Here is a 26,003-nt window from a genome sequence, read left to right on the forward strand (position 1 = left end):
GTAAAGATATTACTATTACTGGCAACCATTCATTCAACACTCAAGCCTCTACACTGAGCACAGTCAGAATCCCTCGTAGCTCAGGGCACCTGGGGGCTCAGTCGGTTGAGCGTCTGACTCCTGGTTTCAGCTCAGGTCACAATCTCGTGGTTTGTGAGTTCGAGCCCCACATGGGGCTCTGTACTGACCGCTCAGAGCCTGGAGGCCTGGAACTGCTTCGTATTCTGGGTCTCCCTCCCTCTCTCTCTGCCCCTCCCCTGCTCACGCTTTATCTCTCAAAAATAAATAAATGTTTTAATAAAACAACTCTCTAACTCAAGGTTCTTTCTGTTGAATTAAGGACTCAGAGAAATAATGGATATAATGCTACAAAATTGTAAGAATATATATATGTATATGTTTATTGGTCTCTGCCCCCCATTCCTACTAATATTTTGTCTTTGACCACAGTTCCTGACACAGAACTCCTAAATTCCTCAGAATTTCCCGGGTGGTAGTGTCTTTGGTTCTAATGAGGTGACTCTCAGTGCGGTGGAGGGGTGGGTCCTGGGGGCACCAAAGAGTCTAGACCATGTTTAGAAGCTTGGAACTTTCACCCCTCCCCCACTTTTGTGCGCGCGCTCTCTCTCAAAAATAAATAAACGTTAAGAAAAAAAGAAAAGAAAAAGAAAGAAAATCCCTAAAGTTCAGGGTTCTGAGAGCCTCCAGGCTGGTGAACACGTCCGCGTGCCAGGAGGCTGCTGCACTCCAGCTCCATGGACCCTTCTGGACCTCGCCCTAGGCGCCCCTTCATCTGTATCCTTTATCTGTATCTTTTGCAATAAGCTGGTAGGTGTAAGCGCTTCCCTGAATTCTGTGAAACATTTTAGCAAATTATCCAACCCAGGAGGGAGTCGTGGGAACCCCGACGTGTAGCCAGTCAGTCAGAAGTACAGTGACAGCCTGGGATTGCGGCTGGCCTCGGAAACCCCTGCAGCAGGGAACCAGTCAGCACGTCCCACTGGCCACAGGGATGGCTGCAGGGTAAACATGGACGTAAATAAACCTAGTCAGAATGAAGGTGGGTTAGGAATGCGGTGCCAACGCATTCTCCTGTTCTTTAGAGATGAGAACAAAGAAACACAAAGGCCAAAGGTTGCTGGCAACCATCTTGGGACCATGAAAATCAGACAGAGAGAAATGGAGTCCTTGGGGAAATTGCTCAGCTGCTAGATCAAGCCTTGCCTGAAGCTCATGCTATAATGGACTTTTTTTTTTTTAAGCCCCAGGAGCAAATAAATCCCTGTCTCAGATAAGCAGTTTGAGCTCAGCTTTCCAGTTGCTTGATGCTCATGTATAGCAGGACTGCGGGTGCAGAGAGGGATGTAAAAGACATTGAAACTAGAAAGGTTTGAGGATTAAGCCACGAGAGGCTTTCCTTGTTCCATGCTAGGGTGCCAGACTTCATATAGGCAGCGGGGAGACTCGCTGAAAATTGTTGAGGAAGGAGGTGGCGTAATGGAATCTGTTTTTCGGAAATTAGCTCTCATGGCAGGATGAGTGGCAGACTGGAGGGAAGGGAGATTAGAAGAAAAAAAATAAATAAATAAAAAATGTGATTAGTAACGGGTATGGGAAAGGACATTTTATCAAATATCCCCAGATGTCGACGTCGTGGGGAGAGGGGGCGTTGGCGAGCAGGCAGTCACTTCTGCACAGCGTCTCCTGTTATCAGCGCTGAAGGCCTTTCCTTCACCCCCTAAGAGCAAACAGCCCACAGCTGAGAGGCTCCAAATCCTAATATCTCAATAACTCCGAAGGCTATCCAGCTGTCTTAGGAGTTTCAAAAAGACAGAAGCTTTTTATTTGGAAATCTAAAACAAAGTTAATTTTAATCTATTTTTTTTAACTAACAATACTTCAAAAAACTTTTTTTAATATTTATTTTAGAGAGGGAGAGAGAGAGTGAGTGTACAAGTGGGGGAGGGACATAAAGAGAGAGGGAGACACGGAATCCGAAGCAGGCTCCAGGCTCCGAGCTGTCAGCACAGAGTCTGACGTGGGGCTCGAACTCACGAACCGCGAGATCATGACCTGAACCCAAGTCGGACACTTAATCGACTGGGCCCCCCAGGCGCTCCCAACTAACAATACTTTAAAGAGTGGAAAGGAGGGACACCTGGGGGGCTCAGTCGGTTAAGCATCCTACTCTTGATTTTGGCTCAGGTCATGATCTCACGGATGGTGAGTTCGAGCCCTGCGTCGGGCTCTGCACTGATAGCACGGAGCCTGGAGCCTGCTTCGGATTCTCTCTCTCTGTCCCTCTCTCTCTGCCCCTCCCCCTGCTTGCTTTCCCTCTCTCAAAATAAATACACATTTTTTTTAAAGATTAAAAAGAAACAGTGGGGACAAGAATACACCCCAAAACAGGCTATAACAAGGTGTCCCCACTCCCAAAAGTTTGCGAGCCACTGATCTAAGTCATGGTGCTCCCAGATGTCCACCGGGAGCACCTGCCACGGCAGCTGCCAGTGAGCTCCAGCCTCCCGGCCCCTGGGGATGGCCAGAGGCCTCCAGGGCTCACGTGGCTCTGTCCCCACGTCCACGAGGAATATGAACACCTACATCTCCTGTCCCTGCGTCCACAGACAGCCCTGGCTGGCCCACTGCTCCGGCACGGCCCGGGGCTCCACACCCCGCCCCCCTGCCTCGCAGCCTCTTCCTGGCCGCGCAGTGCTCCCCGACCTGGCCGCGCCCATCCTCAGTCCCCAGAGCTTCCCACGGGCAGACTGCCACCCGCGTTCCAGACCCGCTGTTTAATCTACACGATTCCCATCGCGCTCCTTGCCGGCTTCCTGTTTGTGGAAACTCCTATACAGCTTTTGCACGTCACGAGACCCAGGAGCCCGGCTCACGACAGCCCCCTGCCAGTGTAGTCCCTCTGCATCGAAGGAGACGGGGAGCCGCTATCTGATCATTTCCCTTTTTGTTGTAGAAACAGAAGCTTGAAAACACCCAGGGGTTTCCAATCCAGAGTTTCCCACAAGCTTTGACTGCACTGCCCGCTGGCTTCCTGTTAGCAGAACAAAGTTTCAGGCTGAGTCACAGCAGAGAGCCCAGCCCGGCAGTGATTCACGAGTGTGGCTAACGACGCCCCTGCCACCAGCACCGGCCACTGTGGGCGCTGCCCCCGCTGGGGCTGCCGCGGCCCCAGCTTAGCGGGCTCCCGGGAGCAGGGCGGGCGGGCCGCGTTCCTGAGTCTCTGTCCCGGGAGGCACAGGCCTGGCAGCAGCAAGAACAGGCTGGCCTTGAGATCCGGGGACCAGATGGGGCCTGAATCAGGACTGTTCCAGGGATGCCCAGGAAGGCACCCCTGCTTCCAAACAGCCCCCCCCACCCCCCGCCCTCCACACGGCTGAAGAGTCCTCCCTCCGAGTTTTCTCGGTCTTCCTTTAAGGCACGAATGCAGCTTAAACGGGCCGCTCACACCCCAGTGTGTAACGTGATGAGCTCACTGTGGAAAACACTCCTCACGGGGGCGGCGGATGGAAGGCACGCGGCCAAACACGACCAGGCGGGGAGAGGCGGGCAGGGGACAGGCACGGCGTCCAGCACTTCTCAGTCCGGCCCAGGACCGGGCCTGGCTGCAGGGCCCACCCTGGGGAAGTCCCTCACCGTCTGCTGTGAGGCAGTTCGGGGTTCCTCCTGATTCCAAGAGCCTCCCGAGGGGCCTCTGCACACAGCAAGCCCCGTGGCTTCTGCAGGGACAAAACGCAGGGGCTCCAAGCCACGCCCAGACCCGGACACGAAAGTTCACGCGTGGGCCTGGCACCTGCATGGTCACCTGCACCGCATCCCGGGAAATGCAGCCCCTCCTGATGCCAGAGACGAGGGGGAAGGGACCCCACACGTACCTCTGACCCAGGTCTTCTGACCCAAACTAAGAGACCAGGGGGACGGGACCCCACGCGTACATCCGACCCAGGTCTCTGACCCAAAGTACCAGGATACGCCACGGCAAATTGATTAATTCCTAGACTTAGCAAAACTCCAGACATCATCACGTAACACAAAAATCCACGGTCAGCAGGTGGCAGCGGGTTCACTGTGTCGCCCAGCCACCAGGGGTCCCCGATTCCGTGTCCGGGCGGCACACAGACGGCCTTCTCGCAGCCTCCGCGACGGGCCTGACCCCAGAGGAGGCGAAAGCACAAACTCCAACGTACCGAGAAGGGAAGGCAGCTGCCTGGGGGCCGGCTGTGTCGCAGGAGCTCAGAGAGCCCCCGACCCCTGTCCCAGAGGCCTCGGGGACTCTCCCACTCCCCGGGCTACGCTCCAGGAGACAGGAGCTCAGCCCTGTGGGTAGGCCTCCCACCTCGGGCATCTCACAGACATCTTAAACTTGTAATTTCGAACTACAGTCCCCCTTCTCCCCCATCCCCTCCGTCCTCCAAACTCACTGGCCCCTCTTCACCTCCTTTATCTCTGCTCCTCTCGCCCCAGGGACTTGGCACGTGCCGCATCCTGCCCTCCCTGCGCTCAGCGACTTCCCAAGCCCTCTCCTCCCGCACTGGGAGCCCCACCGCTCCTGGGGGCTCAGAGCCCCCGCCCCAGGGAGGACCCCTCAGCCGCCGGCCACACCGCCTCCCCACTGTGCCCTCCTGGCCGCGTGGACCCAGCTTCTGGGGCACACTTGCTGCTGTCGTGGCCATGCACGCGCAGGGTGACCCCCTCAACAGTGTCCGCAGACCCCCCCGTGTCTCCCGGGACCCTCAGCGGCGGCACAACCTGGCACCGACCTGACCAGCCAAGGAGCTTGGTTTTGTCTCTTTGTTTTCACCGACGCACTTATTTATTGAGGTCTAACCTGCAGACACGGTGACTCAATATTTGTGTATATTGTGAAACGATCAGCACAAGAAAGTCTGGCTAACAACCACCGCCGTGCAGTCACTGAAAACACTTCTTCCCATGATAATGAGGAAAAAGCCCCAAGAGCTCGCGGGGACGGAGCGGCGGCGAGAAGAACCTGAAAACTGCGGCAGCAGGAGCCTGTGGGTCCTTCGTTCATCCCTGGGCCCGCTTCCGCCTTACTGTGACCGAGGAACAAGGTTTGCGAGAAATGTGGCTTCAGGCACAGGCCCGGCAGGCAGAGGACTTGATAAACCGGTTCCTACCTTTGGTCTACTCTCCCTGCCCGCCTTCCTGCTTCCAGAAGGCAGGCTGGAGGAGGCCCCATGCTGCCAGGCGAGGGGAGGACACGGGGACACACAGGGACAGCTGGGTGCCGGGGAGATGTGCACATTCCGTTCCTTCTCATCCCTGGGACTACGCGGCATTTCAAGGGCGTGGTGATTTTTGGGGCATCCGGGTGGCTCAGTCGGTTAAGCGTCTGACTTCAGCTGGGTCACAATCTCCCAGTGCGTGAGCTTGAGCTCCGCATCAGGCTCTGGGCTGACAGCTCAGAGCCTGGAGCCCGCTTCGGATTCTGTGTCTCCCGCTCTCTCTGCCCCTCCCCTGGTCACACTTTGTGTCTCTCTCTCTCTCAAAAATAAATAAACGTTAAAAAATTTTTTTCTAACAAAAGGACTTGGTGATTTTTGAGATTCTGTATGAAAATGATATGAGATTTAATTTTTCCAAGTCCTTGCGGTCCATTCTATCCAGAGGGCGTGAAATACCAACACTGCAGGTACAATACTCGGAAATTACATTATCACGGTTTTTGGCCCAGCCCAGGGGATGAGACCGGTTCAGACACGGGCCCCGGTGGCTTCTGAGACGGAGAGTCTGGAGACTTGATTCCGGACCTTGCTGTTACTTTGAAGAGCCACCTCAGATCAGATCGACGTGTTCAAGTGCACCGTCTGTGAAAACTCTGCAGTCGGTCACAGACGACTTACGCAGCGATGGCTCCGGGACAGAGTGGTGTAGACAGAGGCGCCTGGGCCCGTGAGCAGACTCAGGGGAGGGCATGGGGTCTCGGGGCTGGGGACAGAGAGTGCCTCCCCTGCGCCACTGCTGGGCCACCAGGCAAAGAGAAGGACCCGAGTTGTATCTCCGATACTCGAGACGAACCCGTCATCCGCAAATGACACCGTTTTTACCATGAGCGAAACAAGTCATGTGGGACACACCTTCTAGGTCGCCTGGACACCTGGTTGAGAAACGCAGAAATTACTGGATCACTTTCCTGGACGAGAAGGTGCACTGGTTTCCCAGCGTGTGCCTCCCGTCACCAACCCCGATCTGGCTTCGGTGCAGCCTGTCTGTGCTTCCAACACCACGGCCGTGTTGCCGAAAACCCGTGCGCAGTTAGGTCTTTGTAAACAGTCCCACGTTTGAAAGGCACTGAGGGAGCTTCAAATAGCGAAACGACGGCTACACAGATGGCAAAATGCTTAGAGTCGGTGTTAGGAGGAAAGAGTCACAATCAAACCTGTGTGTGCACTATGGATAAAGGTTTCAAATAACATAGATGTACATCTGATAAAATTCTGGAATAGAATTTACCAAAATTGATAATACATTAGGATGATGGAATATGGGTAATTTTTTTTTAAATGTTTATTTTATTTTTGAGAAAGAGACCAAGTGTGAGTGGGGGAAGGACAGAGAGAGAAGGAGAGACAGAATCCGAAGCAGGTTCCTGGCTCCGCGCTGTCATCACAGAGCCTGACGTGGGGCTCGAACTCACGAACCAGGAGATCGTGACCTGAGCTCAAGTCGGACGCTCAACTGACTGAGTCACCCAGGCGCCCTGGGTAATCTACTTCTCATTCTACTTTCCAAACTTTCTGGATTGATGTTTTTAAAACTAAAAATATGAATTAAAAGAATTCTGAGTGCGTGGCTGGCTCAGTTGTTAGAACATGCGATTCTTGATCTCGGGGTCATGAGTTTGAACCCCGCGTTGGGTATAGAGATTACTTGAATAAATAAACAGAAAGAGAGAAAGAAAGAGAATTCTGCAATAAATCTTATGTTAAAAGTTGAACATTTATTCCACTGTGCTGTTATTCTGAATCTTTCCACAATGAACTTCATTTAAGTTGAGGCAAATCTGTATTTCAAAGGGTTTAAAAACAATATTTCTCATTACAATAATATTTAAATGTAACAAATAGAACAAATAACCCTGAAGTCAATCAAAATTAACAGGTGAAGGAGAAAAACAGAAGATTTCTCTGTAAGCAACTCCCCAGGCAGTTCACGTGCGCAGGACGGGCTCTGACCCACCTCTGTGCCGGTTCTGTCCCGGGACCTGTGCAACCTCCCCTGCGCCTCTGTCCAAATGGGGAAGCGTTGGTATTTTGGCCAACAGCACACACACCCCTTCCTTCAGCCCCTGGGGCGGGCGGAAACTACCTCAGAGACGCAGCCCGGATCTACACACTCACACACGCCCCCACCCACACACGCACACACACACACCACACACACACACTCTCACATACGTGTTCACAGCCACACTCACACACACTCGGTGTCAAGCCCTTCAGAGCCTCAGGGAGGTTTCCCTGGCCTTTTGGTTTGCTAAGCACAACTCTAAAGGCCAAAACAAAACAAAACAAAACGGTAAGCATCATCATGCTCTGCAAATACAAAATTGCCACATATAGGGGCGTCTGGGTGTCTTCGTCGGTGAAGCAACTGACTCTTGACTTCGGCTCAGGTCATGATCTCACAGTTCGTGAGTTCAAGCCCCACGTCGGGCTCTGTGGCGGCAATACAGAGCCCGCTGGGGAGTCTCTCTCTCTCCCTCCCTCTGTCCCCTGCCCCATCCACGTGATCACATGCTCTCTCTCAAAATAAATAAACTTTTAAAAATAAATAAATAAATAGAAAGGAAAAAATCTCTTCCTTCTCATCCTGAAATGCCCTTGTCCACTGGTGAGAAATCAACGCGCCCTGGGACAAAAGCTCTCACTACCCGGGGACGTCGCTGACCACACCCTTGTAAAGTGACAAGCCTGCTCCTTGGTTCCATTCTGGCCCTGCTGGACGTTACAACAAAGGAGCCAAAGTCACTCAGTCTTGCCATCAACGGACGGCGTCTGCTTTTATCTTCCACGCGCCTAACAGCCTCTGCTATAAACTCAGGCATGAAACTGAAACTTCTGGAAATAACCTCAAAACGAGATGCAATAACCCCGGAGCAGGGGCTCCCGACCAGCGACACCGCAGTGAGCCCACTCACGAGTGCTCCCCGCCAGTGCGGCCACGGACATCCGTCCAGTCCGGGCCACCAGGCTTGGTCAGGACTTCCAGGACCTTCCAGCATGGAAACGGGTGACTCGGTGAAGGTCGATGATCGAACTGAGATTGGCAAAACAGACATCGACTTCCTGGGACTGAGGGAGCAGACTGAACTGCGGTGAAGGTTCTGTCTTAAGCAGGTATGTGAGTAAAAACCCTCCTTCCACCCTCGTCTCTAACCATCAGCTTAACCTGCTTTCATAAATGGCAATGGAACGTTCCGTAAGCGATACACTAGGCCGACATCCCAACTTAGAATTCAGCAGGAAGAAAACTTGTGATGAAAATGACAAAGTTTAATGAAAGTTACAAAGTTTAATTTCCAGTAATGGCCTTGTTTAACAAGCAGCTTACAAAATCCCTGCAGATTTAACGATCCTCGCTTGTGAGCCAACGTCAGTCAGCTCTGGGGAAAGTCTCCTGGAACCCACGCTTATAGAACATCCGCTTTACAGGTAATAGAGAATTTCCCTGCAGGTCAGGAACTTGACAACCTGCAGCGTCTCAGACAGAGGACGCCTCTACAGTCAAACCGCAGGGGACCACACAGAAGGGTCCTTGTTCCTTAGCTCAGGAGACGAGCTGATCAAGGTGATGAAATAATTCTGACACATAAAAGTAAACGACAGCGAGGGGTGCCTGGGTGGCTCAGTTGGTTAAGCGTCCGACTTTGGCTCAGGTCATGATCTTGCAGTTCGTGAGTTTGAGCCCCACGTCGGGCTCTGTGCTGTCAGCTCAGAGCCTGGAGCCAGCTTCCGATTCTGTGTCTCCCTCTCTCTCTCTCTCTCTCTCTCTCTCCGCCTCTCCCCTACTCTATCTCTCTCTCAAAAATAAACATCAAAAACAAAAGGAAAAATTCTTTCTTAAAAAAAAAAAAAAAGCAAATGACAGCGACAGAGGATTTACAAGTTAACTCTGAGAGCAGATCCGCCCTGGTTTTATGAGCGTGCAACAAGGATGCCTCTGTACAGACAGCCCCCGACTGGAACGGCTCCACCTCCTAGTTTCCGACTCTTGAGACGGAAGCAAGGCACTACACGCCCGGTAGAAACCACACTTTCAGTGGTGAATTTTGACCTCTTCCTAGGCTAGCGATCTGTGACATTCTCCGGCGAGGCTGGGCAGAGGTCCCCGCTCCCTGCCAGCCGGCGGTCAAGGGGTTAGCACCGCACGCCCACAGCCATTCTCTGCCCACAAGACCGTTACACTCTTCAGTACAGTCGTCAATAAATTACACGAGATACTCAACGCTTCACTACAAAATGGGCTTTGTGTTAGATGATTTTGCCCAACTGCAGGCTAATGGGGGTTTCTGAGAAGTTTCGAGGTCGGCAGGTGTATTAACTGTATTTCCGGGTTAACGGTATTTTCAGCTGACGAGGGGTTTATCGGACTTGACTCCGTTGTAAGTCGAGAAAGTTGTGTATTAACAACCAGTGAACATAAGCGGTGAACCAGTGAACATAACAAGATATCAGTCGAGTTACACCGAACCAGAAAACTTCAAAACAACCTAAGAGGTCAAATCTGAGTGTCAGGTTGGGGCTGGACTGTAAGGAGAACTGGCTGGCCCACCCTCACCTTTGCACCCGTCCACTTTGCACACCTGTCCACTTTGCACCCGGAAACAAAACAAACAAACAAACAAACAGAACCAAATCACAAAAACCAGGATCGCTCTGTGTGCTCCCAGCCCGCGAAATATGAAACCTCGAAGCTTTCCTGCAGGTTACTGACCTCCTACAAAAAAACATGTCTCTCCCTAACTTTTACAAAGTTGATGTCTGAAGATCCGTCTCAGCCTCTGTAAATACTAAAATCATGCAAGAAAACTAATTTTTCTATGCTAAACAGACTGACTATAAACTCAGTGATTCAGTAATTTCTTCCCTTTAAACACCTGTTGCCTTTTTTCCTCGGTCAGCCTGTCTTTCTCAAGCCTGGACTCCCTTACAAACTTCTTTATAAGCCAAGTTGTTTTCTTAAGGTATTTTCATCTCTGAGTCCTTCTGTGACAGTGACTTGCTTATCTGTCCCCATCTTGTGGTCCTACATACCTCTCTCCATACCTGCTTCTAGTCATGGCCGTGTGGCTCCTGTCAAACCAACCTTCTCACAAATAACAACTGTAAACTCTGGGCAAAACATAAAAACAACCAACCAAAGACACTGGGGAGTAACCAGAACAGGCAGATACCGGAAGGAAGTGAGCAATTGGATGCAGGGAAAAGAAGTGGGTGCATTTCCTGGTTTTTATGGCTTTTATCCAGGGGGACGTGCTTGGATTACAGTATACGAGGCAGCTAAAAGTCAGAAAGAAAACCCAAAGTCTTACTCCCGTGAAGCACCAGAACATAGAGTTGAGAGAGACACAGCTCCTGTAAAGCAAAGGGGAAACCCTGGAAAGTGGAGAGCCAGAAAGGAAGAGCCCCAGACTGCGTGCATAAATTTTGCGGGAGTCCCTGGCTCGTGCCAGAACCACACTGGAGGAAGCAGCCCTCAAGCCATCCAGCCAAGACTACATGAAGTGAGCAGAAATTTGACCTACGGTTCACAGCACAGAAGACAAAGCTAGCAGTCTGAATGTAACCAAGTTAACTGCCTACCACCAGAAACAAACAAACAAACAAACAAACACACACAGAACACAACTCTTACAGACACAGAACACAACTCTTCACGAGAACATACCACAATTGAGAATCTCAACAACACATCATTCACAATGTCCAGGACACGGTTCTAACCTACTTAACAATTGGGGCGCCTGGGTGGCTCAGTTGGTTAAGCGTCTGACTCTTGACCTTGGCTCAGGTCAAGATCTCACGGTTCATAAGTCTGAGCCCCATGTCAGGCTCTGTTCTGTTCTGACAGCGAGAAGCCTGCTTGGGATTCTCTCCCTCCTTCTCTCTCTGCCTTTCCCCCCAACCCCCATGCACGCACACTCTCTCTCTCTCTGAAAAATAATAAACTTAAAAAATAAAAAAATAAACTTAAAAAAGTACTTAGAATAATTACAAAGAAACAGGAAGACATTATCTACACTCCAGAAAGAAATAAAATCAATGAAGATCAACCCTGATGAATAGTATGTGTTGTATGAATAGTATGATTCACATACTGTTAGCAGATAAGGGCTATAAAACAATTATCGTAACTAAGCTCAAGGACATAAAGGAAAGTATGTTTATAATAAATGAAAAATACCAGCAGGTAACTAGAAACTACAAAAAGAACTAAATAGAAATTCTGGAACTGAAAAGTATCTATCTGAAATGTTAAAAACCACTGGATGGGCTTAACAGCAGAATGAAGACGAACTTAAAGACAGATGAATAGATTTCTTCTCTCTCTTTTTTTTTAAGTTTATTTATTTATTTTGAGAGAGAGAGTGAGAGACAGAGCTTGAGCAGGGGAGGGGCAGAGAGAGAGAGGGAGACACATAATCTGAAACAGGCTCCAGGCTCTGAGCCATCAGCACAGAGCCCGATGCAAGGCTTGAACCCACAGCCATGAGATCATGACCAGAGCTGAAGTCAGACGCTTAACCGACTGAGCCCCCCAGGCGCCCCAGTAGATTTGTTTTCTACTCTGAAGAGCCAAAGGGAAAAAAAAAACGATGAAAAAATAACAGCTTCAGGAAGCTGCAGGACATTATGAGAAGGGTAAACATACGTGCAATTAGAGTCACAGAGGAGAAGAGAAACAGACAAGACGCTTGAAGACATAATGGCCATGCTTTTCCCCAAATTGCTACCCCATCTAGACAGCAAGCTCAGTGAAACTCAGGAACTCCAGGATACACATCCTTAGCGGTCGACTCAGCGCCTGGCAACACGGCAGATTTGCCCCTTATACACATTTATGCGTTCAGCACCCAACCTAATCCTTTTTGAGTGCTTACTGTATGTAAAGCATGATGAAAGGCGCAAGGGGCACAAAGATGCCTCAGGGACAGCCGCTGTGCTCAGTGTGGGAAATAGGGCTTTGAAAAAGACAAGAGGGAGGAACCCAGATGCTTCTTGTTGAGGAAGGAGAGGGTTTCATTCTCTCCCAGGCCTTGCATCCTGATTTGCTCGGTTTGCTTACGGTCGTCCCTACCGAAGGGAGAACGTAACCCTGTGAGTCCCGAGTGAGAAGGGGTCTCCCATCAGCAGGCGACAGTTCCAGGGGCCTCTCTCCAGATCCCCTTCAAACAGTCCTTTTCTCCCCAAACTTTGTCCGTTTAGGACAAAAGCGGGAGCCTCGTCCACACAATTTTCACTAATTCTGCTTGAAGGCGCCTTTCGCTTTTAGGCAGAATTTATATCCTAGGGACATCTCCAGGTGGTTAACCGCGACACACGGCGACGCTTGTGTCACATGTAAGGAGAAACGGCTGAACGGGACCATCTCTCCACCTGGAAAGCGTACACAGTTGCAGAGGTGTGAACGCCCCTCCAGGGCGTAAAGCCTAGAAGCTCGACAGGACTCCGTTTGTGTGTATGTCAGAGAGACAGCAAGGCAGAGAGAGTCGCAGAGGCAGACGCAGGGTGAGCGGGACTCTTAGCATTCCCTCCTCTCCGTGAAACGTCGCGTCGCGGCCGTTTCCTCGGGCTGCTTGCACGCTGTCCACTTGCAGCCCGTGCTTCTGAGAGGCAGCCTGTCCACAAGTAAACTCAACAACACGCCCCGGCAGACGGGTGCCGGTCTGAGAGGCTCCTTCAAAGTCTCACCGTGGATACAAGGGCACGGTTTGGGGCACAATGCCCAAAACGAGACGCCTGGAACCATGAATTTAGTAAACCCCCTGAAAAGAACCGCTGGGAATATCTTATTTCTGTTGCAAAAAAGAATTCACCCACAAAGATATGAGCAGAAGTTAGATTTGGGTATGTTTGCAGCAGCCTCTGCGTCCAGGAAGTGGCATTTATGTGTTTGGTTCTGGATCTGTCGCTGGCTCCATAAGTGACTTCAGCCAGTGTTGTAGTCACTGGTGCCTACGTAGCTGCCAGTCGGGGGTGATATTCTCTGTCACCCGTTTCTCAGCCATGCCACATGTGTCATATCGTGGCGGTTGTCATCCTGAGTTACTCCTGTGCTCCTGGCACTGTGATGCACTCTACTTGCATTCTTTCTTTTTTTTTTTTTTAATTTTTTAAACACTTATTTATTATTGAGAGACAGAGAGACACAGAGCATGAGCAGGGGAGGGGCCGAGAGATGGAGAGACGCAGAATCCGAAGCAGGCTCCAGGCTCCAGGCTCCGAGCTGTCAGCACGGAGCCCGACGTGGGGCTCGAACCCACAAACCGCGAGATCGTGACCTAAGCCGAAGTCGGACGCTCGACCGGCTGAGCCACCCGGGCGCCCCTACTTGTGTTATTTCTGATCCTACCAACCCTCCTAAAGGTGGGCACTATTCAATTTACAGATGATGATGCTGAATCTCAGAGAGGTTCAGATTTGGAAAAGTCACGCTAACTAGTACGTAGTAGTGACAGGATTCTACCAGACACCTCTTGCGATTTTATCTTAGTGTGGTTTTATCCATTACTTGATATATAAAAACACTCTATGTGTACATATATATATATGTATATACATATATGTATGTATATATATGTATATATATAGGAGGAGAAGGGGGAGGAGAAGGAAGAGGAGAAGGAGAAGGAAGCAAAAGAAGGAGGAAGAGGAGGAGGAGAGGGGGAAGAGGAGGAAGACGAAGGAAGCTTAGGATCTACATGCATGGAGTGTAAATCCAGATCAAAGATGAGATACGGCCTAAATCAACCAGAGACTAAACAAAGCACAGAAAGAGCTACAAGCTGCGAGGACCACGCACAAAACAAAAAGTCAGAGAGTATTTAGATGCCTGGTCCATCCCCTGAAAATCACTGAAGACTCTTAGTTTTCGCGTTGTATCCATCTGGACCTGGAAAACAAACCAAGAGTCTTACACCCACACCACACGAGACCAGGGCTGTGCGTCCCCCCACATGACGTCTGTACTTGAAGACGAGTCTCTAATGTTTGCAAATCCACAGCACTGGAAAAATGGTCGTTGATGAGCACACGGGAGCCCACTGTACCGTCTCTGTATTTGGGCAGGCCTAAGATTTCCCATAACCCAAGTTTTAAAAGCGAGAAAGGGGGAAAGAGAAAGCAAAAGAAAAACGGCAGTCCGCCTGGGATGGAAAACAAGCAAGGCCTGAAAACAAAGAAGAAATCCTGATACAGTAAGTGACTCGTGAAGGGGCCTCTTTCCCCCGGCTGGACAACAGTTCTAGGACTTCAAGAGGAGAAAACGCAGGGAGGAGAGAGAAAGGTCCTCCTGTGAAAGCCCGAGTGTGTTCTCACGAGACGTGAGGGACTCCAAATGACCAAGAAAAGCCAGCATCTTGGAAGAGACGCCAGAGGGGTCTGATATGGCGGAGCCCGCGCACCTGCACAGGGACCTCGTGAACAAGGGCAGGCGACACCAGACGACTGCTGACAATGAACGTAACAGCATCCCAGAGCAGAACTCAAAAACATGCCTAGGATATTGACATACGCATACCAAAGACAGATCTACACTGATGTCCCCGTGAATCGGTCTGCTTAAGCACTCACCAGGACTTCCAAACACTTAATTGACTTTTCTCAAGTTGACCTTGTTTGCTGCCATTGGCACGAAGCGGCCAGCTGGGGCTGTGACGGTTATTCTTCTGTTCACGCATAACTTGTAAACCGGTGATTCCCGACGTTTTTCAAGTTACCATGGCTTACTTGATTTTATGAAAATTGTTCCTTTTTTTTTCTCCCTAAAGGAAAAAAAGCTTTATGACATATTTGTGTTTTTTTTTTTTTTTTTTGATGAAACTAAACAAAACTAAAAGTCCTAGTAATTCTCTTCAAAAAACTGTCTTTCGGGGTCCGTGGCTGGCTCAGCCAGTGGAGCTGCAATCCTTGATCTTGGGGTGGTGAGTTCGGGCCCCAAGTAGAGATTACTTAAAACTAAAATCTTTAGGGGTGCCTGGGTGGGTCAGTCAGTTAAGCGTCTGACTCTTGATTTTGGCTCAGGTCATGATTTCACGGTTTGTGAGATTGAGCCCCACACTGGTCTCTGTGCTGACACCACAGAGCCTACTTGGGATTCTCTCTCTCCCTCTCTCTCTATTCCCCCACTCTCGTGCGCAGCTCTTTCTCTCTCAAAATAAATAAATAAATATTTTTTAAAAAGAAGATCCTTAAAGAATTGTTTTTCATGGGATGCCTGGGTGGCTCAGTGAGTTAAACATCTGAGTCTTGATTTTGGTCATGATCTCGTGGTTCATGGGATCGAGCTGTGTATGGGGCTCTGTACTGATAGCACAGAGTCTGCTTAGGACTCTCTCTCTCCTTCTCTCTCTCTCTGTCCCTCCCCCAGGTGCTCTCTTTCTCTTTCTCTCAAAATAAATAAATAAACATTTTTAAAAATTGTTTTTCTCTTTTTCCAATGTTTATTTATTTTTGAGAGAGACAGAGTGCAAGCAGGAGAGGGGCAGAGAGAGAGGGAGACACAGAATCCGAAGCAGGCTCCAGGCTCTGAGCTGTCAGCACAGACCCCGACGCGGGGCTCGAACCCACAAAAGGCAAGATCGTGACCTGAGCCAAAGTCGAATGTTTAACCGACTGAGCCACCCAGGCGCCCCCCCCAAAATTGTTTTTCATATTAATAGGAGCACAAAAATATCCAGCATTCAATAAGGTTAAACATCCAATGAAAGACTACCAGCCACACAAAGGAATAGTAAAACCTTACCCTTAACAAGGAGAATGATCAATGAGGATAAACCGACCCACAACTGATAGCCCCAGGTGTGAGCATTAACAGACAAGGACATAAAAACAGCCATCACAGTTGTATTATACTTGTTCAAAATTTCAGCGGACACCTGAAAGCTATTTCTTAAAGACTCTTATCAAACTTCTAGACAATATAGCAATGGAACAGAACAAAGAGCACAAAACTAAACCCATGCATTTTTGGTCTACTGATTTATGACAAAGGACGCAAGGACGTACAACGGAGAAAATACAGTCTCTTCAGTAAATAATAGCACTGGGAAAACTGAACAGTCACGTGCACAGGAATAAAATCAAACCCCAGTCTCACACTATATACAAAAATCAACTCAAAATCGACTGAAGACTTAAATTTCAGACCTGAAAGCATAAAAATCCTAGAAGAAAACGTAGGTGGTGAGCTCCCTGACACCTCTCTCGCGATGAGTTTTTGGATTTGACACCAAAAAGCAAAAGCAACAAAGGCAAAAATAAACAAGTGGGACCACATCAAACGAAGAAGCTCCTGTGCTGTTGGCGGGACCTAATGTGGTGCCACCACTGTGGGAAACAGTACAGAGGTTCCTCAAAACATTAAAAATAGAGCTCCCTTATGGGCCAGTAATTTCACTTCTGGGTATACATCCAGGGGAAGGAAGGCAGGCCATCAAAGAGGCGTCTGCAGCCCTGTGATCTTACAGCATTCTTTTTTTTTTTTTTTAACGTTTATTTATTTTTGAGACAGAGAGAGACAGTGTGAGCAGGGGAGGGGCAGAGAGAGAGGGAGACACAGAATCCGAAACAGGCTCCAGGCTCCGAGCTGTCAGCACAGAGCCCGACACGGGGCTCGAACTCACGGACCATGAGATCGTGACCTGAGCCGAAGTCGAACGCTCAACCGACTGAGCCACCCAGGCGCCCCTCTTACAGCATTCTTCACAAGGGTCGAGATATGGAAACAACCTAAGTGTCCATCAGCGAAGGAATGGACAACAACGTGCACACGCACATACGCATACGTACACTGGGATATCATTCCGCCACGAGAAAGGAAACCCTGACACTCGTGACATCGTGGATGGACCCTGATGGCATCACACGAACTGAACTAAGCCAAGGGGAAAAACTACACGGTGTCACTTCCGTGTGCAACCAAGCAATACAAGTCAAGCTCACAGAAACAGAGAACGGACGGGCACCTGGGGGGGCCCAGGCGGTGAAGCGGTCGACTTCGGCTCAGGTCACGATCTCCCAGCTCCTGAGTTCGAGCCCCGCGCCGGGCTCTGCGCCGACAGCTCGGAGCCTGGAGCCTGCTTCGGATTCTGTCTTCCTCTCTCTCTGCCCCTCCCCTGCTTACACTCTGTCTCTCGGTCTCTCTCTCTCTCTCTCAAAAATAAATAAACATTTAAAAAATTTAAAAAAAGAAACAGAAAAGAGACAAGTGGTTGCCACAGCGGGGGAGGGGACAATAGAGAGGTTGTTAAAAGGTTGTTAAAACGTTCAGCTAGAAGATGAATAAGGACTCGGGATCTAATGCACAACATGGGGACTACAGCTGATAATACTGTGTCACATAACTGAAATTTGCTAAGAGAGAGAGAACTCAAAAGTTCTCACACACATACGCACAAACACACACAAGATAAATATTGGAGGTGATGGGTGCGTTAACTAACTGGATGGGAGAAACTCTTTCACAATGTACACATATATCAAATCATCACAGCGTATCCTTTAAACGTCTTACCATTTTAGGGCGCCTGGATGGCTCAGTTAGTTGAGTGCTGACTCTTGGTTTCGGCTCAGCTCATGATCCCAAGGTTGTGGGTTCGAGTTCCGAATGGGGCTCTGCGCTGACAGTGTGGAGACTGCTTGGAATTCTCTTTGTTTCTCCCTCTTCCCCTCTACCTTGCTCCCGCTCTCTCCAAAATTAAACAAAGAAAAATTTTTTACAAATAAATATCTTACCATTTTTTTTGTCAATCATACTTTAATAAAGCTGAAAAAATAAAGTAAAATAAAATAAAATACCAGCCAACACCTAAACAACTCCTTAAAAAAAAACAAACTTCTAGAGACAAAAACTACATTATCTGAAACAAAAATTAGGTCAGTAAGAATCAGTGGCAAAGTAGATATTGCAAAAGAAAAGGTTAGTGAATTTGAGACATAGCAATAGAAGCTACTCAAAAGTAAACAGAAAGAGAAAAAAAAAAGAATTTAAAGAAATAAAATCCTCGGTGAGCTGTGGGCCAATGTCAAGCAGCCTCATATACATGTAATGGGAATCCCCCAAGGGTACGAGGCATAGGGACATAAAACAATATTTGAAGAAACAGTGGTTGAAATTTTACCAAATTGCATGGAAACTGTAAAGCCACAGATATGAGAAGCCCCATAAACCCCGGCACTTGCAACATGAAGAAAGCCATTTCAAGGCATATCATATCTATGCTGAAAACTGCTGATAAAAAGTCAATTGGCAAAAAAAAAAAAAAAAAAAAAAAAATGAACCCCAACCGCAGCCTTCCACCGTTTACAAAAATTAACTCAAAATGCATCGATTCAAATGTAAAATGTAAAACTATGAAATTATGAGGAAAAAACAACACAGGAGAAAATCTTGAAGATGTTCAACTAGGAAGAGTGCTCAGATTTGACGTTAATAATATGATCCGTAAAAAGGAAAACTTGACAAATCAGACCTCTTAAAAATTAGAAATGTTTGCTCTGTGAGAGAACCTGTTGAGAAAACAAAAAGACAGATTACAGACTGGAACAAAATCTTTGCAAACCACCCATCTACCAAAGGACTCGGTGTCTAGAATATATAAAGAACTCTCAAAACTCAATAGCAGAAAGGCACACAATACGGTTAGAAAGTTGGTTAAGGACATGTCAATGAAGTGAATATACAGATGGAAAATAACCAAATGACCCAATGTCAAAAATCAGCAACCAGGGAGATGCACGTTAAAGCCACAAAACAAAAAATCTCAGTGCTGGCAAGAATGTGGAAAAACTGGATCACCCAGAGATTGGTGGTAGGAATATAAAAGGCTACAGCCACTCTGGAAAATAATTTGGCATTTTCTTCTCAAACTAAAAACGCACTTACCATGCAACCCAGCCTTAGCACTGTTGGGTATTTATCCCAGGCAAATCAAAACCCGCATACACTCAAAAACCTATACGTGAATGTCCATAGCAACTTTATTTGTAATAGCCAAAAACTAGACTCAACACAAATGTCCTTCAGTGTATAAATAATTAAATACATTGCGGGACATCCACACCAAGGAATACTACTGAGAGATCAAAGGCACAAATTCTTGGTACAATGAGACCTTGGGCTGGCCTCCAGGGAAAGCAAAAGGCTATATATTGCACGATACCATGTAAACGATTCCATTTACATAACATTCCTGAGATAACTGGAATACGAAATGGACAACAGATTAGTGGTTGCCGGAGGTCATGGATTGGAGGAAGGGGGGCAGAGTGGCTATGAAGGTACAGGGGAGCCTTGTGGTGATGAGAGACACTGTATCTCACTTGTGGTGGCAATTACAGGAAGCCACGCGTAAAGTAAAACTGCACGGATACATACATACACACATCCACGCACACGCAAATGAGTGCATGTAGAGCTGAGGAAATCTGCATAAACTCTGGGTTGGATCAATGCCAATTTCCTAGTTTTAATGCAGTCCTATGGTTACACAAGAGATCAACATTGAAGGAGGCGGCTGAAGGGGACACCGGACCTTCCTATACATTTCTCTGCCACTTCCTGTGGATCTATAATCATTTCAAAAGAAAAAGTTAAAGAGAATAAGAAACTTACTATTTACATAAAAACAACAAGATAGCCTAGGGTTTCTTACATCCTATAGCAAATATGTAAGTAAAAGATATGACAGCAATGGCATAGAAACCAGGAGGAGAGAAACAAAGGTAGACTCCACGGGCTCTCACACTATACCTCCAGTGGCAGAATGTAACCTGATGGCAGACTGACGAGTTAAAGACAATACCGCGACCCTGAAACCCCAACGTAACCACTAAAACATCAAGGTGAAGAGATACAACTAACAAGCCAACAAAGAAGATAAAATGGAGGGGCGCCTGGGTGACTCAGTCGGTTAAGCATCCAGCTTCAGCTCAGGTCACGATCTCATGGCTTGTGGGTTCAAGCCCCACATTGGGTTTCTGTGCTGACAGTTCAGAGCCTAGAGCCTGGAGCCTGCTTTGGATTCTTTGTCTCCCTCTCTCTGCCCCTCCCCTGCTCATGCTCTCTCTCTCTCAAAAATAGATAAACAAACAAATAAAAAAGATAAGATGGAAACATAAAAAATATTCAAATCCAAAAGAAGGCAGCAAGAGAGGAAAAAGGGAATAAAGAACAGATGAAACTAATAGAAAACAAATATAAATGATAAATTTATTTTTTTAATATTTCACATAACCAAATTTTTTAATGTTTTTTATTTATTTTCAAGAGAGAAAGAGAATGCACACAAGCAGAGGAGGGGCAGAGAGAGAGGGAGACATGGAATGTGAAGCTGGCTCCAGGCTCTGAGCTGTCAGCACAGAGCCCGATGCGGGGCTCAAACCCACGAACCACAAGATCATGACCTGAGCCGAAGTTGGACGCCTAACCGACTGAGCCACCCAGGTGCCCCTTGAATAGAACTATTTCTGTTAAAGGCATTAAATAAAATTAATCAAGGTTTAAATCCTTCCACAAAGAAAGCTCCTAGCCCAGATAGTGAATTCTACCAAGTATTTAAGGAAAAAGTAACACCAACTCTACACAGAGTCTTCCAGAAAATTGAAGAAGAGTAAATAATTCCCACTTCACTCTATGAGCTAGCACTGCTCTGATACCAAGGCCAAAAAACATTATAAGAGAAAAAACCACAGACCAATATGCTCATGAACATGGATACAAAATTCTTAAATAAATTTCAGTAAATGGAATCCAACAATTATTAAAAGGGTAATACAGGGGTAATACAGTCAGTTAAGTGCCCAACTCTTGATATTGGCTCAGGTCATGATCTCACAGTCATGAGATCAAGCCCCACATTGGGCTCTGTGCTGGGCATGGAGCCTGCTTGGGATTCTCTCTCTCTTCCTCTCCCTCTGCCCCTCCCCTACTTGTACTCACTCTGTCTCTAAAAAATAAAAAATAAAAAATAAAAATTTTAAAAGAGTAATACATTATGACTAAGCATGGTTTATCCCAAGAATGCAGCCTCAGTTTAACATTTGAAAAAGAATGTCAGTCATTCTATTAACAGATTCATAAGAAATACCATGTGATCATCTCTAATGCAGAAAAAGCATTTGATAAAATGCGACATTTTTTCATGACAAAAAGACTCAACAAACTAGGAATAGAAGGAAACTTCTTCAACCTGATAAAGAGCATTATGAAAAGCCTGTAGCTGGGGCACCTGGGTGGCTCAGTGAGTTAAGCACCCTACTTTGGCTCAGGTCATGATCTCATAGTTCGTGAGTTCAAGCCCCACGCTGACAGCTCAGAGCCTAGAGCCTGCTTCAGATTCTGTGTCTCCCTCCCTCTGCCCCTTTCCTACTCACACTCTGTCTCTGTCTCTCAAAAATTAATAAACATTGAAACAAATTTTTTTGAAAAGTCTATAGCTAACATCATAGTTAGTGGTGAAGAACTAAATACTTCCCCCCAAGATCAGGAACAACATGAGGACATCCATTCTCATTACTTCTGTTCAACAGTGTACTAGAGGCTCTAGCCAGTGCAATCAAGCAAGAAAAAGAAATAAAAGTCATCGAGGTTGGAAAGGAAAACATAAAGTTGCCCTTAGCCCCAAACAATATCATCATCCAAGTAGAAAATGTGATGGAATCTACAAAAAAGCTACCAGAACTAGTGAGTTTAGTAAGTTTAATAAGAACATAAGATCAATGTAACAGGTCAATTGTATTTCTGTATACTCACAACACAAAATCAGAAACTGAAATTTTTCAAAACAATACTATTTATAACAGCATCAAAACAAAAAAAATTAGGATAAATATGGCAAAAGGTATACAAACAGCTATGCTGAAAACTACAAAACATTGCTAAAGAAAATTAAAGAAGAGCTTTTTAAAGGGTGAAGAAATATACATTTTCCTCGAATCTGAGAACTCAATATTGCTAAGACGTTGACTCTCCCCAAATTGTTCTATAGATTCAGTGCAATGCCAGCGAAGATCCCAGGTGGATCTTGCAGAAATTAGCAAAGTGATTTTAACATTTAAATGAAAACGTGAAGAGCTTAGAATAGCCAAAATCGCTACGACACAAAATAAAGTTGGAGAACTCAAACTACCTGACTTCAAGATTTGTATAAAGGCTACAAGAATTGAAAAGTGGGATTTGGCGTAAATAAGCAAACAGATGAAGGGGACACAACAGGGAACCCGAAAATAGACCTACATATATATGGACAACTACTTTTTGACAAAGCTGCCAAAGTAGTCAGTGGAGAAAGGGCAGGGCTGGAATGACTGGTACCCACACACAAACACAATGACCTCCAGTTCATACCTGGCGCCATATGCAACATGGAGTGATAGGTCTAAATGCACAACCAAAAATGGTACAACTTCTAGAAAAAAATGTTGGCGAAAAATCTTGTGATTTGGAGGCAGGCAAAGATTACTTAGAACACCAAAAACGTGACCCCACAAAAGAAAAATTGATAAAGTGCACTTAGCCAAAATCTTAAATTTAGCTCCTAAGAGAATGAAGATGACTTGTAAACCGAGAGAAAACCTTTAAAACGTGTATCTGATAAAGGATTTGTATTCGCACTACATAAAAAAACTCTGAAATACTAATAACAAGAAAACAACACATTTTTAAAGTTTATTTAGTTTGAGAGACAGAGAGAGAATGAGAGCGAGAGGAAGGGCAGAGAGAGAGAGGGAGAGAGAGAATCCCAAGCAAGCTCTGAGCCCGACTCAGGGCTCAAACTCACAGTGAGATCATGACTTGAACCGAAACCAAGAGTCAGACGCTTAACCGACTGGCCACCCAGGCGCCCCAACAACACAATCTTTTAAATGGGCAAAGCATTGGAACAGGTACTTCCTCAAAGAAAACACACAGATGGAAAACAAGCAAACAGAAGGACTCATCAGGGGAATGCACACCAAAGCCACGGCAAGAGCCCACCTCGCACCTATTGAAATGGCTAAAACTGAAAAGACTGACCATCCCAAGTGCTGGGAAGGTGACAGAGAGAGAAACTGAAAGTCCCACACGTTGGTGGAAACATAAGATGGTCCGACCACCTTGTAAAACAGTTGGGCAGCTCTTTACAAAGATAAGCAGAGCACAGGGGATTTTTAGGGCCGTGGAACTGTGGGGAATAAGTTTAGCAATTCCCTGAGTTTGCACCAATGGGTTAACAGGGTTTAGGACTAAAGCACCTAGGATTAGGTAAACAGAGCAAAAGTGCCCCCAGCATAGTACAAGATCAGAAAGCTGCTTCCACAGAATGCAAGGTCCACAATAGGTAAACAGGTAAACAGGGCTACAGACTGCACAGCAGGGTGAAATTGCCCAGATCTGAGCTAGTTAGTAAAATAAAGGTGCCTTGTAGACCCTGAGGTAGCATGCTCAGTCCGTCTTATCCCCTAGACAAGTTAAGATAAACAGACATGCCTCGTGCCTGCCATAAACAGCCATCTGCCCTGCGTCGGGATTTTGTTTTGTATTGAGCCAAACCCCTAACACCACATATCTTCGTAACCCCCTTTCTCTCACACGCGAGTTAATGTGCACAGTTTTATTGTCTCTTTCTGCATGTCCATCACCATTGTTTGTAAGCCTTCTGATCCTACTAAATACAGAGCAAGGACCCTTACTCGGAGCTCTTGTCTCCTCCCGGTCATTAGCCTCTCTCATATTCAATTCTGCATCTTCTCCCTTGCTGGACAAGAGAGAACTCCAGACTCAAAGTCTGTGACATGGAACTATTCTGAATGATACTGTAACGGTGGATACATGTCAATATAATCTGTTAAGACCCAGAGAATGAACATTGTGTGTCAACTACACTCAAGTAAAAAAAAGAAAAAGAAAAAAAACAACATAGAATGTAGAGCATCAGGAGCAAATCTTAGGGATGCTGTCGATGGGTGATAACGTGTCAACACGGGTGGACAGATCGGAACGAATGCACCATCCGGTGTGGGGTGCTGTGCCTGTGTGGGGTAAGGGCTTCACCAGAACTCTCTGTACTTACCACTCAATTTTGCTGTGAACCTAAAACTGCTCTACAAAATAAAGACTATTCGAAAAGACAAAGGGGGTGAAGTATGGATCCACACTACAACACGATGAACCTTGAAAACACCACACGGAGTAAAAGAAGCCAGTCCCAAAGGACCACATACGATATGATTTCATTGACATGGGATGTCCAGAGTAAGTAAATAAGAGAGACCAAACGTGGATTATTAGTGGGTAAGAGCCACCAGGGGAGGAGGAAAACAGGGAATGACTATTAACTGGCAAAACACAGTTTCTTCTGGGTTGAATGTTCTAAATTTAAGAGAGCAGTGCTGGTGCACAGCTCCGTGAATGTACCAAAAACCACTGAACTGTACACGTAAGTGGGTGAATTTTATGGTATGTTCACTAAAATCTTGAGAAATGTTTTAAAAATTAAAAACTATGAAAACCGAAAGAAGAAATGATTTATATGGTTACTCTGGAAGGCACATACGTGCGAGGAAAAGTATACGGTCAAAACCAGACATATACGTGAATTCGTGACATCTCTTTTACTTGTGGTCTCGAGTTGGACATGGGACCAGGACAGCAGGAGCCCCTTCTGTGCGGATATTGTTCTGGGGAACACTGGCATGATGATCTCCCCACGGAAGGAAAGGGGTAAGAGTCGTACTGGCTATGAAAACATCTACTCTCCAAAACATATAATGACTCAGAGGTAAGTCTGTATTACACATCTTTTGTTTAAAACGTACAGTGATGGGGGCCCCTGGGTGGCTCAGTCGGTGAAACATCCGACTTCAGCTCAGGTCATGATCTTGTTGTTGGTGAGTTCAAGCCCCACATCGGGCTCTGTGCAGACAGCCCAGAGCCTGGAGCCTGCTTCGGATTCTGTGTCTCCCTCTCTCTCTGCCCTTCCCCCGTGCACGCCCTCTCAAAAATAAATTGAACATTTAAACAAAGATCCTTCTGTGCATTTATGGAAGCCCAGCTCCACCCCACCCACCCCACCTCCACGGCAACAACACTCAAAATTCAGTGATTCCAAGAACGACGGCACCAACAGATCCATTTTCCTGTGCGCACAGAGTCCTACCAGAGATCCGAGTTGTGTGATTTCTGTTTTTTATGAGAGCAGTGGCCCTGTGCCGCGGTCTGGGTGAGAACAGGAAAACGGGTGGGTGCCACTGAGGGTCCCCATCTGTGAGTCTGGCTTCGGGTAACACGGACACACGAGCTTGACCTTCGCTTCCTGGAGACTAGAAGTTCGTAGTCGCGGGCTGTGTTGGCAGGTCCGTGAGGTCATCCAGGGTCAGCCTTCTGCCGTGGTCCTCGGCGTGTGGCTCCCGTCCTCGGCTGACATGGTGGCTGCTACAGACCTGGAATGTGGTCAGCAGCCGCGGGAAGGGGAAAGGGCAAAGGGAGGTGCTCTGACTGTTCCGGGAGGTAAGGACGGAGCTGCCCCGAGCAGGGAGAGGGCGATGGCCGGCAGGTCAGGCGCCCGGCTGCCTGGAGCCGGAAAGACGCTGGATGCAGGAACCGATCCCGGGATAACACGTGTGCTGTCCTGACCCTCGAGGGCACAAAAGGGCTGATGTCCGGAGCTGAAACGCCTGGGTTTAAAGACCAACAACCTTTCTTAAAGACCAACGGCTGCAAAGGAGTTCACTGCTGTGTTCAGGTCCCACCCTCCAGGGACC

General features: G+C 47.4%; 1 protein-coding gene across 4 annotated transcripts in view; it reads right to left on the reverse strand.

Annotated features, from left to right (window-relative positions):
- Nucleotides 1-5,473: 5,473 nt before the first annotated feature.
- Nucleotides 5,474-26,003, reverse strand: part of LOC109258917 (uncharacterized) — a 39,366-nt gene continuing 18,836 nt past the window's right edge. For 3 of the 4 annotated variants that reach the window (XR_008424724.1, XR_008424723.1, XM_053909459.1), the window contains one exon: nucleotides 24,752-25,916. Coding sequence is in view for 1 of the 4 variants with exons in the window: in XM_053909459.1 (XP_053765434.1) it covers nucleotides 25,797-25,916 (120 nt within the window). In the remaining 3 variants the exon portion in view is untranslated. Of the gene's footprint in view, nucleotides 5,486-24,751; nucleotides 25,917-26,003 lie in introns of those variants that run through there. The other variant, XR_008424725.1, reaches the window with a different exon arrangement.

Source organism: Panthera pardus, unplaced genomic scaffold, assembly GCF_024362965.1.
Source record: "Panthera pardus isolate Hobbes unplaced genomic scaffold, ASM2436296v1 HiC_scaffold_21, whole genome shotgun sequence".
Classification (NCBI taxonomy): Eukaryota; Metazoa; Chordata; class Mammalia; order Carnivora; family Felidae; genus Panthera; species Panthera pardus.